Source organism: Mytilinidion resinicola (assembly GCF_010093595.1).
Source record: "Mytilinidion resinicola strain CBS 304.34 unplaced genomic scaffold BDZ99scaffold_2, whole genome shotgun sequence".
NCBI lineage: Eukaryota > Fungi > Ascomycota > Dothideomycetes > Mytilinidiales > Mytilinidiaceae > Mytilinidion > Mytilinidion resinicola.
The window spans coordinates 919,931-932,003 of record NW_022985438.1 but is presented as its reverse complement, the minus strand read 5'-3'; the positions used below and the strand labels follow the sequence as shown (position 1 = coordinate 932,003).

The 12,073-nt window shown below is 53.9% G+C and overlaps 5 protein-coding genes across 5 annotated transcripts; 3 read left to right on the top strand and 2 right to left on the bottom strand.

The window, feature by feature from the left end:
* Nucleotides 1–1,318: 1,318 nt before the first annotated feature.
* Nucleotides 1,319–2,089, top strand: BDZ99DRAFT_125550 (Molybdopterin synthase sulfur carrier subunit). The gene is made up of 2 exons (XM_033712561.1): nt 1,319–1,407; nt 1,600–2,089. The coding sequence occupies exon 2, from the start codon at nt 1,610–1,612 to the stop codon at nt 1,898–1,900; it is 291 nt and encodes a 96-aa protein (XP_033582880.1). The 5' UTR covers nt 1,319–1,407; nt 1,600–1,609; the 3' UTR covers nt 1,901–2,089.
* Nucleotides 2,090–2,768: 679 nt separating this feature from the next.
* On the top strand, nt 2,769–6,176 carry BDZ99DRAFT_125563 (uncharacterized protein). Its single transcript, XM_033712562.1, has 8 exons — nt 2,769–3,270; nt 3,370–3,436; nt 3,488–3,552; nt 3,608–3,917; nt 3,967–4,430; nt 4,481–4,974; nt 5,028–5,276; nt 5,321–6,176. The coding sequence occupies exons 1-8, from the start codon at nt 3,023–3,025 to the stop codon at nt 5,980–5,982; spliced, it is 2,559 nt and encodes an 852-aa protein (XP_033582879.1). The 5' UTR covers nt 2,769–3,022; the 3' UTR covers nt 5,983–6,176.
* A 262-nt stretch (nt 6,177–6,438) lies between these two features.
* On the top strand, nt 6,439–6,858 carry BDZ99DRAFT_125571 (uncharacterized protein). The gene has a single exon (XM_033712563.1). The coding sequence runs from the start codon at nt 6,568–6,570 to the stop codon at nt 6,793–6,795; it is 228 nt and encodes a 75-aa protein (XP_033582878.1). The 5' UTR covers nt 6,439–6,567; the 3' UTR covers nt 6,796–6,858.
* Nucleotides 6,859–7,689: 831 nt separating this feature from the next.
* BDZ99DRAFT_505551 (UPF0187-domain-containing protein) lies at nt 7,690–9,119 on the bottom strand (the record flags this gene model as incomplete). Its single annotated transcript, XM_033724119.1, has 4 exons — nt 7,690–8,328; nt 8,359–8,762; nt 8,829–8,976; nt 9,066–9,119. 4 exons carry the CDS (start codon nt 9,117–9,119, stop codon nt 7,690–7,692), a joined length of 1,245 nt encoding a protein of 414 aa, XP_033582877.1.
* A 373-nt stretch (nt 9,120–9,492) lies between these two features.
* BDZ99DRAFT_565821 (FYVE-domain-containing protein) lies at nt 9,493–12,017 on the bottom strand. The gene is made up of 3 exons (XM_033727514.1): nt 10,998–12,017; nt 9,965–10,793; nt 9,493–9,912 (listed from the first exon to the last, which is right to left on the bottom strand). The coding sequence occupies exons 1-3, from the start codon at nt 11,948–11,950 to the stop codon at nt 9,844–9,846; spliced, it is 1,851 nt and encodes a 616-aa protein (XP_033582876.1). The 5' UTR covers nt 11,951–12,017; the 3' UTR covers nt 9,493–9,843.
* Between the last annotated feature and the right edge of the window lie 56 nt (nt 12,018–12,073).

Genomic DNA, 12,073 nt, shown 5'->3' with positions numbered 1-12,073 from the left:
TACCGTTATGGGACATCCGTGGTTGGGTGTTGTCACCGTGGTCTAGGCGTCTTGGCAAGAAGGATTGTCTCCGTCCAATGGGAAACTGCGAAGTGGCTCCCGTTCCTGAGGAACGATTACTTGATGAAATTGAAAGCTGAAGTGGCTCCGATGTCGCTCCCGTAACTGTGAGACGAGTACCGGATCCAATGGCGGCGACGTGTTGCTCAGAATCTGGATGTCGACGCTGCCAGCTGCTATCGGCGATTTCGGTTGATTGGTGTGTCTCTCCTTAAGTGCCTCTATAGCGGAAGGCAAATTGTTCAAGGTACACTGTTGTAATTGCCCTTGCTTGCTGGGACTCCGTGAGCTTTGCTAAGCTCCGTCTGGGAATTCGAGACGGCCTCTGCAATGGTATCTCAGGTGCCAGCGTGAAGACCTTGTCTTAATGTGGTTGCCGCTGCTTTAGTGTTGCAATTGACTTGGAAAGCTGCGGCTAGATGTTCTCTGGGTTTGTTGTTGACATATGTGATTCTTACACCAGACAAGTGTGGTGTAGGAGAAAGGAAGTTGGGAAGCAGGAAGTTTCAGGAAGTGTTTGTTTGTTTTGCTCAGCAGGGAAGTCACCCGGTGACCACCCTTCTCCCCTTGTACCTGCCACTAATCCAGCGTCCCTGACTGCTGGATGTGTGACCTTTTTTTCACCGGTATCGCCGTGGTGTACCGAGGATCATAATATGCTAACAGATTGAAGGTTGTTAGTTTTGGTCTCACAGTCCCACTGCTCGACAGTAAATCGTAGAGTCGATCCAGATTCCTCCGAGGAATGTTCTGCTCTGACGAAGTAACTCCAATACAACGCCCTGCGTCCTGTCCCAGACTGAAATAACAGCCTATCGCGCTCCCGAGATGTGACAGTCCAACTGTCGCTGCTCAACGTCCGACGTCCCTGTTCTTTTGCGTGTAGTTGGTGGTTCTCGATCTCCTGTCTGGGGGCACCACTGAGCGACAGTCATAAGGAAGCGGACAAGACAAGGTGTGTATCCAAAAGCTGAATTGATGATGGTGAGGAAGTTAGCTAATGAGTAGAAGGAGGAAAGATATACACAAGCTGCTGAGCAAGCCTGCTAGAGAGGAAGGGGCCGACACTGTCGAGCTTGACGTTAACAAAAAAGTCGACAGGAGGTCGTTGCTCAGTGCCAAGCCGCGAACCTCCGCGGCGAAATATTTAAAATGCCCTGTGGTTTTCCACCACAACCCTCCTCTCACATCGCGCTCCAATCACTAGCATCAGCTCCGTAGAGACACCCACCGAAAGGAGCATCTTGTCACATCGGTGGTTTACAGGACTATTCGGGGCCGTAGCACCGACTTTTGACTCATAAATCACTAGGAGTGTCTCCGCGTGCATAAGTTTTTCTGGCCCAGGTATGTGCCTCTTGTCTCCAGTTTATCCTCTGCACCCTTTCTATGATGATCTATTAGAAATAGCATGTATTATCCGAACAACTCCCTCGGGATGCGTACTGCGGAGAACATCTACAATGACTGATTCAGCCACTACAATTTGCTGTTTTTCCAATTTCTGACGCGGATACCGGCTAACACCATGCGCAATAGATCATCTAACATGGCCTCCCACTGGCCTCCTCCTGGCCACTTTGCGCTGCTGTACTTCGCAGCAGCCTCGGAATTTACTAGGAGGAGCGTGGAGAATATACCCGCACCCATCCATGCGACAGGCCTCTTCGGTGTCATTGAACAGAGATATCCTGGTATAACAGACAAGGTGCTGAGCAGTTGTGCGGTCACTGTGAATCTGCAATACGTCGATCTAGACGGTGATGACGCGGCGGACAAAGATCTGATTATCCAAGAGGGCGACGAAGTCGCCATCATCCCGCCCGTGAGCTCGGGCTGAGGTTCTGTCTCGTTGTGTAAAACCGATAGGCCAGCCTACACGACGAAGTCATGCTGTATGCAGCCGATTGCTGTGTTAAGTGATGGTACTAGGAACCTGGCCTGCTTTCAAGGAGTCTCATCAGGAGTTTGTGTTGAGTGTGGTCTCCCGGGACCTTCCGCCTGGTTGTTCAGTCTATTGTTTTCTCTGGATATTCTAGGTTCGTCTCCAAGACTTCCGTAGACACTGCTTCCAGCGCTAGGGGTGCGCCAACATCCATACAGACTAGCTCGCTCGTGGGCTCACGCATTCTGTCGCCTGTATAGGCAAAATGCTTAACACAAAGGCCACTAGGTTGTTGAAACTGTTGCTTCCCCCAGATCTGATGTCTACGATGGAGTCACTTCGGATATATTAACCTTAATCACGAAGACTAGTAAACACCGGATTCCGTGTGGAAGCTTTAGGAAGGCGGCATGTCCGAATTGAATGTAGTATTATAAGAAAGTTGCTTGGCCGTTGCTTCCTCGGTATTTCGTCGTGAACTGATGACTTTGGTGCTGGAAGCCCATTGACACCCGCCTTTGAGACAAGGACATCCAACAGTACTGTCCATGAGCCACCTGAAGAACTTTGGCATGGATTGTGGCTCGTCATTTGCAAGTGCCGGCGCTGTCGATTGTCACTGCTTTCTAACAGCGTTCAAATAAGCTCCAGTGGCGGCGTGTGGTCAACGATGAGGCAGTGCCATGCCTACCTATATCAGACCTATAGCCCTAGTCTCGGTGGACCTGAGCGGCGTATGCGAGCACAAAAGAGCAGATGTGTTGACAATGGCGTGAGAGCTCTTCTCCAGGTGAATTTTCCCTGGCGTCGGCCGCGCAGCACCCCTCCCCCTCACCACCCGCGTTTGTGTCGTCGGACAGATATCCACCACTGCGTGACTGCTTGATCCTCGACGCCTGCATCGCCTCAGGCGGACCTCGCGCCGCCGAGTCTCGAGTCTGTTCTTTGTTGCTCATCTCGCCCTCGCCGTCCGCGCGCCAAGCAATATCCGTCAGACCCCTCCCACACGCAACTTCCGCCGCCATAACGCGCCGACGGACTGCCCTGCGACCGACCACCGACAGGACGAGCTTTGCTATGGCCAACCCGATAGACCCTCGTCTCTACGGGGCCCAGCTGCACACTGCACCGCAGGGCTACTCCAACAACGCTGGCCTGCAGAACAATGGAGCAGCCCAGCAGCCCTACTATCTGCCTCCGACCACAACGCAGAAGCACCAGCCCGCCCTCGGCGCCCTAGATCCCGCTCTCGAACGGCCGTCCCCGAGTCTACGAGAGCCGTCGTCGGACATTGAGAACAGTGTTGAAGGCGACAGCCACGATAGGTGAGTTCCCGTGAAAGTAGCTAGCATTTGCGCGACAGCGTGGGTCGTTGCTGCTTAATTCTCGATCGATTGTCCAAGATAGCTAACACTATTACTTAGATCGAATGGCAGGTCTCCCATTGACCTCAAACGGCCACGCGCCTGTGACTCGTGCAGAGGACTGAAGGTACGCGCCCGTGTTTGTGGTCAAGTTTCCTCAGCAACTAAACAGCAGCAGGTTCGTTGCGATCAAGAGCGCCCTGATCTTACCTGCAAGCGCTGCGCGAAGGCGAATAGGCAATGGTATGTCATGGTTGATGCGCCGATAGATACCAGCTGAGACTGACATCTGTGATAGTGTCACGACCCCTCCCACCCGGAAGCGGACCAAGAAAGCGGACAGTCGGGTCGCCGAGCTCGAGAGGAAAATAGACGCTCTGACGGCGAGTTTGGAGGCACAGAAGAGTCGCGGTCCGCCAGAGGGCCGACCATATGGGCACTTGAGCTCACCCTACGACGTACCATCCGTCCAGAGTCACGGAGAACACAGCACATATGGCGCTCCGCCTCACGACTGGCAAGGCACGCCAACATCCTACGGCCATGGTCGTCCCGCTAGTGGGGGACCAGATGCAAAGCGTCGGCGTCTCGACAACGGACGTGGCCAGGTGCGCATGATATGTCCCCTCAACTAGCTATATTGGCTGACGGATCTAGACCACTATCCCCGAAGACATGGATGATATACACAAAGATATGGCCGAGATCCCAAATGTCGATACCATTCAGCAAGATCACCCCTGGGCTGTGCCAAAGAAGGAACGTTGCAAGAGGAAGGGACCCAATACAGATCATTCCTACATCAACGGTCTGATTGATAAATTAATGAGTCGCGAAGCTGCGGAGAAGATATTTGCTCGATATGTAAACGACATCTCCCCACACTTCCCAGCCGTCCCTCTAGTTCCAGGGACTCCCGCAGCTCAGATACGGGAGCAGCAGCCCCTTTTGTTTCTGGCCATCATGGCTGGGTCCTGCCACGGCAGCACCGAGCAAATTGTGCCCCAAGAAGTCCAAAAGGAGCTCACCACACTCCTGAAAGACGAGTTCGCGAACATTATCTGGAGAAACGGCGAAAAGTCGCTCGAGATCGTTCAGGCTCTTCATCTCGGTGTTTTGTGGTACGTCCGTTATTTACCCTTATCACGTGCAATATCCTGACACTCTCTAGGTACCGCCCTCCGCTCCATTACGAGCAGCACAACTTCTATATGATGGTCAACTGTGCAGCAGTCATGGCGCTTGACCTCGGTCTCGACCGGCGAACCACTCCTAGCGTCATGAAGATGGGTGTTGGGCCCTTCAATCGTCGCAACAGTCCGAATACTAACAGCGTTGAAGCTCGTCGAACATTCCTCGTCTGTTACTACCTCTGCATGAGCATCACCATGGTCCTAAGGCGCCCTATCCTCATCCGTTGGACTAAGTTCATGGACGAGAGTGTTCAGATACTGGAAAAATCCCCGGAGGCTCTGCCCTCTGACCGAGTTTTATGCCATCATATCAGGTTGGCACATATCGGAGAGCAAGTGTCAGTTGCATTTTCCATGGATGACCCTTCCTTGGATATCGCTATTTCAGAGCCACGGGTCATAGACCAGCTGAAGACGTACGAGAATGACCTGAAGCTGTTGAAAGAGGCGAGGCCGGTAGACAATGGTGATCGTAAGTCGGCCCCCAGGCGTCTCCAAAGCTTCCACATGTCCTAATCAAGTTAGCCGCAATCCGTCTTGGAGAGCACGTTACCAACCTATATATCCACGAGATTGCTCTACACAACAACCAAAGTCCAGCGATGTTTCAGCCTCCGTTCTCCAATGATGCTTTTGCGAAATTCGGCAAACAAGACCTTGTGGGGCCAGCCCACAGCACTGCGCTCAGCGAGTGCCTCACCGCTACGCATGGTATCCTCGATACTATACTCGGAGTTCCTCTCGACACTCTGCTGACGCTTCCTGTTCTATTCTGTAAGCCACTCCGTCTGTTTCATGTGCGTTTCTGACCTCAATAGGTGTACGCGCAATTTATGCTATCGTCTGTCTTATGAAAATGTGGGTGGCCGTCTCGAGCCCCGGAAACATGTCCAGCGTCGTCAAGAAAGAAGATTTAAAGATTGAGGCCTACACCGAAGAGCTCGTCAAAATGTTCATGTCCATCGTCGCCAGCGACGCGCAGAGCCCCCATGGGAAATTCTACTACGTCGCTAGACGTCTCCAGGACAAGTTTGTGCAAATCCGAGGGGGCACTGCGAAAGGCAACATGGATGTGCAATCCGAAACCTCAAGGGAAGAACAATTATCAACGATCGCCCCAGAGCTGAGATCCCACCCGTCTCACTCAAGGGCCCCCGCCAATCCAACGCCCCTTCACCTACTCTCCGAGGCTGCGGTCATTGATAGCAGAAACGCAGCGCCGACACCGCACGTCCAGCAGGCAATGCGGCCTCAAATGCAGCAGCCTGTTCAGCAGATGTCCCAGCCGCCGCCGTGGTACAATGCGACTGGCATTGCAACAACCCAATCTCTCGCTCCCAGCTTCGATCAAACCTTCGATATTGGTAATTTCGACTTTAATTTGGGCCTCGACGCGGACATGTCTGCGTACTTCCTTCCCGACGGCGCGCTCTGGAACTTCCCGGATCCTGGTTTCCAGAACTACGATGGGACATTCTAAGCAGCTGGGTGCCCTCTTCATTGTACACTGTTGTAGACATCATCTGCGGCGGCCGTTGGGTGGGTAGGGGGATGGAAGAGGGTCTGTTGCTGTTTCCGCTCTGGTGGATGGAGGCTTTTGCTGTATCTCCTGGTGGGTTAGCTATGGTAATGAGGTTTGAAAGATACCCACGCGGTTGTACTTCCACAGCTCCTTTGTGAGAAATATAGCTTGACGTCTTCCTCCAGTTCATCGGTAGCTGACCTAGTTGCGTATCTTGTAGATTGTGCTGGGCGTCTAGGTGAGCCAATGAGTGGGTGTTTTGGCCATGATGTGCCACGCTGGGCATGAAAAAGGTGGCACAGTCATCAAGTGCTCTGCTCGTATGTACACCAGTCTGCCACTACATGAAGTGCTTCAACAAGTTCCCACATAGTCCAAAGTGAAGAGCTTCTATCTCGTTCAGATTCCTGAAAATGCATTGAAGCAACTCAAGCAATGGCAGACAGGTGTACATACGAGACAGCTTGCTCTAGAATGGGTGCCACCTTTTCCATGCCCCGCGTGGGTGCCTAGCTGGTGTTGATCTGTGTGCTGTTTGCCTTCATGTGCGCGTTTCCGTATATACCACTCGTGCGTAGTTGTGGCCTCGTGGCAAGCCATCACATCTGTCGTGCTTGGTCGGTACGCTGTGGAACAGCGGAAGACGCCAGGAACAGGCGGCGAACATGGACAACTCCTGGGCGAGGGAGTAGAGAACGACATCTTGAAAAGACGCCCGCAAATTTCGGTAGCCATAGACGACGATGTGAGATAGTAGAGAGGTTTGTTTGAAGAGAACGGCGCGAGTCGTGACCTTGTGGACGAGGACTCCAGGGCTTTGTTTGACATCAAGTAAGACCACCAAACCTCAAACACCACAATCAATCGACGAAGGAGATGCTCATGATACAATAGAATATAACGAACAACGACCTACAGCTAATGACCTTACGCACTCCCCACCCATCAGCAAATCATTTTCCTCATAACGTCAATGCCTCAACTTATCTGCCCTCCCCATCCACAGTCAAACCCAGCTCTCACTCTCCCTCAACCACCCGCACAAGGGCGAGTAAGCCAATGAAAAGATCAGTTTAAAACATGCGGGCCAGCAAAAATTACGCCGGTCAGGCCCCCGAGGGAGTAAGATGGCAGTCCCGTCGCTGCGTTGTGCAATGCAGGACAGACGACCAGGTTAACCAGATTCATGAGCTTGGCCACCCCGACAAGGTCTGTGAAGATTGTTAGCTGTGATGTGAACCAAGCAGGAGATGAAGGTGAGACTTACAAGTATGAAAAGCGTGTGAGGTGCACAGGGGGGCGGAGGTGATATACCTGAGCAAAGTGGAGCCAAGGCGCTAGCAGCTGGCGTGTGGAAGGCCGTGGAAGGCCGGTGGAAGCGCTGCTGCCTGGAGCCTGCGCGGGTCTTGATGGTTGTGTGCGGGAGAGGGAGCTGGAGAAAAGGAATGCGATCAAAATCTGGTCACGTGACTCAAGACATACTGAAAACACTGCCATAGAACTTGAACAAGACGATCATATAGACACCCGTAGATAGCCCTGGGGTATTGCAGCAGCCCTATTCCACCCATAAGATTAACCCCAAGACAACCAGCTAGAACGCTCAAAAGCAAAAGTCGAACGCTGAAACAAACCTCAAATATATGCTCCACCGAAAGTATCGCTTCAAACCTCCACCTCCCTCCCGCTCGCCTCCTTCGCCCCATTCTTTTCTTTACTGGCATTCCCCAAACGCGCTCTTGCCCTCAGCCCCTCCCGGATCCCCTCAACCCCCTTATCCGACCACTGCTCGAACCCACCCTGGCTTAAGGGGAAAAGCGGCAAATTCAACGCACTCTTGACATAATCCCTCGGCTTTGGCGGCGCCTTACTCGTAATGACCGCCACATCCTGCCTCAGCTCCTCGCAGAAGGTGTCCAGCGGGAGATCGTTGACGTCGTTGCCGAAGGGGTTCTCGATCTCGTTGCCGATGAGCGCGATGCCGAGGATGATGTAGGCGGCGACAATGGTCGCTGGGATCGTGACCCATTCGAGGGTCTTGTAGAGCTGGAAGGGCAGCATGCAGACGTAGACCCAGGTGATTTGGCTGATGGCGATGGAGTAGGCGATGGGGAGGGGCGTGTTGAGCACGCGGTCGGTGCCGGTGAGGACGTCGTTGAGGGTGCTGAGGTTGTTGAGGGCCTGGGTTTGGTAGATGGAGACCTTGAAGGTGCCATTGGTGAAGAGCTCTTTGATGTAGGCGCTGAGGTTGGATAGGATCTCGAGAGGCAGGTTTCCGAGGGGGACGGCGGCACGCTTCAGCTCCTAGCGAGGGTTCGAAATGGCCATGGGCACCCCGAGAAACTCGCCTGTTGTCTTCAGCAGATTTTGCTTCTTCTGGTTGCTCGTGTGACACGCCCCAGCCGCCTGGGCAAAGGTGTCGAGGTGGCCGATGAGGGACTTCAGGTCGTCGTAGTGCGCGTATGGCTCAAAGCGCAGCTTGTGCTTCAAGGCTACGGCGAAGGCTACAATCAAGTTGCATGCGGTGATCTTGCCCAGGAGATCCTCCTTGCCTACATCGCCGTCTCGCTCGTCCGCATGAATCCAGATGAGGCGGACCAGATTCTGGGATGTCAATATGAGAGTAGCCCAGTACCTCCTACCCTCCATATAACGTTCGTAGGCCGAAGAGGAGCGGAAAGACAGGCCGAGACCGACGACGAAACCCAGCACAGTAAGAAGGACGCTGTTGATGCCCACTGGAAACTGTCAGCCTTGTCTCTTGTGTATTTGCAAGATCAACTGAATTAGATGAGGGATTTTACAATTATGTACGAACTTGCAGAGGCACGTTATCAGCGTCGCCCAACCGCCAACGAAGAGCAGCGGGAGAGCCATTTCGGACAGCACGCTCCCGTGCATTCGGAGCCACATTGGCCAGCGCGAATGATGGGACATGTCGCGAGGCCCAACCTGTTAATTGTGAGCCAATGATGCATAATTTCTTTCTCGAAAAGTTGGTTGCTTGAAGCGCACGCGAAAAAAGAGCATGATAGCCTTACGAAATAATCGTCGAGATCCTTGGACCTATCATCAACGGTAGCTTTCGTCGCCATCGTGTCTCGCAGGTTAAATTGAACAAGAAACAAAGGACAAATACGTTCTTAAACTGCTATAGGCCTGGGGGTTCATAAAGATATATACCATGCCACACTCGCTCAGCTGCACTCTTTCAATCTGAGCCCCTGTCCCAGCTCCTGACAGCCCTGCAAATTGACGCCCGCAGCTGCATGGCGTCGGATTGAGACCTATTAAGCGCCTGCATGGGGTACGGTTGGCCGCCTCTGGGGGAGACCTTTCGTGGAAGCAGATGGTTGAGTCTTGGAATTTTCTTGGTGTAGCTGGGCGACGTGATGTTTTAGGAAAATGGGTTGGCAAAAGGAGAGGGAAGGCCCTTGATCTAGGCTTTACGCCAAGCATGCTTCGTACGGCCAGCTTGTCAGTGACCAACTCCACGAATGCGATCAGATCTCGGAGCTCCAGATCTGCGGCAGCGCTATTGGTTCGATTCACGTCGTATCTACTATTACATCGCGTGGAGTCATGTGCCATGAATGACTCTTTGGGGGCAGTCTGACAATGTCAGAGAGGAGTCAGTGAAACAAACAACCTACCCAGACTAGGGCGTCCCGCCTTGGGTATCTATGAGGAGTGTGGAAATCAGAACCAGAGCAACATGTACGCCATAAACACCAGAAATCAGCACCGAAACCCCAACCTTCTACCCCTAGAACCCCGCTCGGAAGACGCCCAAAGAGCTACCCATCCACGCCAACTCCACTACACCTGGAGCTGATGTGTGGGGCAGCTCCCTGGGCCCTTGACAGCCCACCATTGCGCGATACAGGCCTGTGAAGTGTTAGTAAAAGGCCCAAAAGCACGTTATGTAGGAAGAACTTACATTATGGAACTTGCACAGACACGCCAAGCGCGCCAAGTCCTCCCCCTCCTCGTACTCCTCAAAGCACACTATGCACTCCCCTTCACAGTCCTTCTCGGTGGCCTTCCAGGTGAGCTTCTGGTAGCTCATGTTGGTTTGACGGCCAGAACCGGACGCAGAGGCCGCGTTTCCGGCAGGTGATCCACTCATACGGTCTGTGATGCAGGCCGCGACGTGCTCCTCTCGGGCCGTGGTTCTATCCACGCCAGCGGGCACAGGGGGTAGCTCCCGGCCGCAAACCGGGCACATTTCGTCCTCGGTGAGTTCATTGCGGGCACGTGGTGTAGGAGCAGGAGAGACGCGGCGTATGGACCTGTCGTCCTCAAATGTTGGAAATAGGAGTGAATCCGCGGGAGAGGGGACGCGGGGTGCCGAGCTCTGGGTGCTTGCGGTAGAAGAAGGGCTTTGATGAGGGGAAAGGTGGCCATTTCGGCCCACGGAGAACGCATTGTGGCCTTCTTGTGTCCGATCTAGCAGACGCTGCCGGCCAGTGTTTTGCAGCGGCTGGGAGCTACCCTGGGGCACCTCCTGGCGGCGTGGTGGTGGGCTAAAGTTAGGGTCCGGGACGCATGGATTGCAGACTCGGACTTCCTCTCCGCCTCCAAGGGCAGGATTCAGGGCGGACGGGCTGAACGTCTCCGGAACAGCATCGAAATTAGACTCTCCGGCTGATATGGCTGCGTGCGGTGATAAGGCGTCGAGGTCCTCCAGCGGGGGGCAAACAATGAACTGGCGCGGGATCGTGATCCTGTGTGGAGAGCAACGCGCGCACACAACGCGTCCGCATTTGCTGCCAAACGGATGAATTAGCCTCTGATACACAAAAAGCGTGAGATTTGAGAGGACGATGGCTAAACGATGAGACTCCGAGGAGAGGAACAGCTGACAAGCCACGCGTTCAAACAGCTTGAGCGATATATGTGATTTGAAGCCAGCAAGTGCATGAAGACGTGAGGGAACCCAAATTGAGAGAAAACTGATGATCTAGACTTACCGACAGTGATGTTTGCGTGTGAAGAAGGTGAAATTGGAGCTACAGACAGGGCATTGAGTCACTTCAGAGTCTGGCTGCCACGGAGGGAGCATGATGTCGTCGCTGTCTTGAGGAGGGTTGTTTTGAAAGTAGTCGGGCGGTGGGTGGAAGGATGATAACCGCCGCGGTGACTGCTGTGAGAGCGGAGGGAGAGGTGGAAGCGGAGATTGCCGGCGGTGTGAGGCATAGAGGTTGAGGTTGGAAGACGGCAGGACAGAAGCAGACGCAGAGTGTGCGTGACTGCGTTGACGAGGCGGGCGCGGCAATGGAAGCGGTGGGCGAGTGAATGAGACACTGCTGTGGCCTCTGTGGTGTCCGGGCTGCGCGGTGGGAGGAGGTTCAGGTGCGGTCGACCGTCGTTTTCTGTCTGATGGCGCTAGCGTCGTTGGTGGTTGAGGTGACGGTCGAGGGTTCGCCGACTCGACATAAGACAACCTCGACGACCGACGGCGAGGCTGATCGAGGAAGGAAGGATACGGGCCCTCTGCAGCATCGCCTCCGGACTCTCTCAAGAAATCTTGCCAGGTTTGACCCCTCGAACTCTGCGCGCCTTGTCCTCGATTGTGCGGGTACGTAGCTCCGTCACTGTAAGTGTGTCCACCGCTTGGCCTGGCCCTAATGGTCCCTTGACTACCAGCTACGACTGTATCATCCGAGCCAACAGAGCTACTGAGTTGTAGAGCAGGCATAGGGGAGCTATTAGAGTGTGCGCGAGAGTGAGATGCCGCAGCGCCCTCACTGCTACTATGCTCACGACCAACCTCAGTAGTCAACCGAGGTCCTTCACTTCCTCCCCCAGCCTCTACAATCATATTGTTCGAGTTGTCAACGCTCACGAACGGTGGAGGCAAATTGGGAGTACTGCGAGAGTGGGCGCGGGCGTGGCCGCCCGGTGGGTATGGGGATTGATCCATGGCCACAGCTTTCGATTCGGGACAAGGCTTGTTGGAAGAGGAGGTTCACGGGGGTTGAAAGTCTCTCTACGAAGATGTTTATGGGGCTGGTCGGCGGCAAAGACGACGCTGGAGATTGTTAAT

Excerpts from the sequence above, each read along its gene's own strand:
- BDZ99DRAFT_125571 (XM_033712563.1), top strand. The coding sequence starts at position 6,568 with ATGTGCGCGTTTCCGTATATACCACTCGTGCGTAGTTGTGGCCTCGTG.
- BDZ99DRAFT_125550 (XM_033712561.1), top strand. The coding sequence starts at position 1,610 with ATGGCCTCCCACTGGCCTCCTCCTGGCCACTTTGCGCTGCTGTACTTC.
- BDZ99DRAFT_565821 (XM_033727514.1), bottom strand. The coding sequence starts at position 11,950 with ATGGATCAATCCCCATACCCACCGGGCGGCCACGCCCGCGCCCACTCT. Across the intron at positions 10,794-10,997 it reads ACACGCAAACATCACTGTCG|CAAATGCGGACGCGTTGTGT; the intron begins GTAAGTCTAGAT and ends TCCGTTTGGCAG. Across the intron at positions 9,913-9,964 it reads GTCTGTGCAAGTTCCATAAT|GCCTGTATCGCGCAATGGTG; the intron begins GTAAGTTCTTCC and ends AACACTTCACAG.
- BDZ99DRAFT_125563 (XM_033712562.1), top strand. The coding sequence starts at position 3,023 with ATGGCCAACCCGATAGACCCTCGTCTCTACGGGGCCCAGCTGCACACT. Across the intron at positions 4,431-4,480 it reads CTTCATCTCGGTGTTTTGTG|GTACCGCCCTCCGCTCCATT; the intron begins GTACGTCCGTTA and ends GACACTCTCTAG. Across the intron at positions 4,975-5,027 it reads GCCGGTAGACAATGGTGATC|CCGCAATCCGTCTTGGAGAG; the intron begins GTAAGTCGGCCC and ends TAATCAAGTTAG.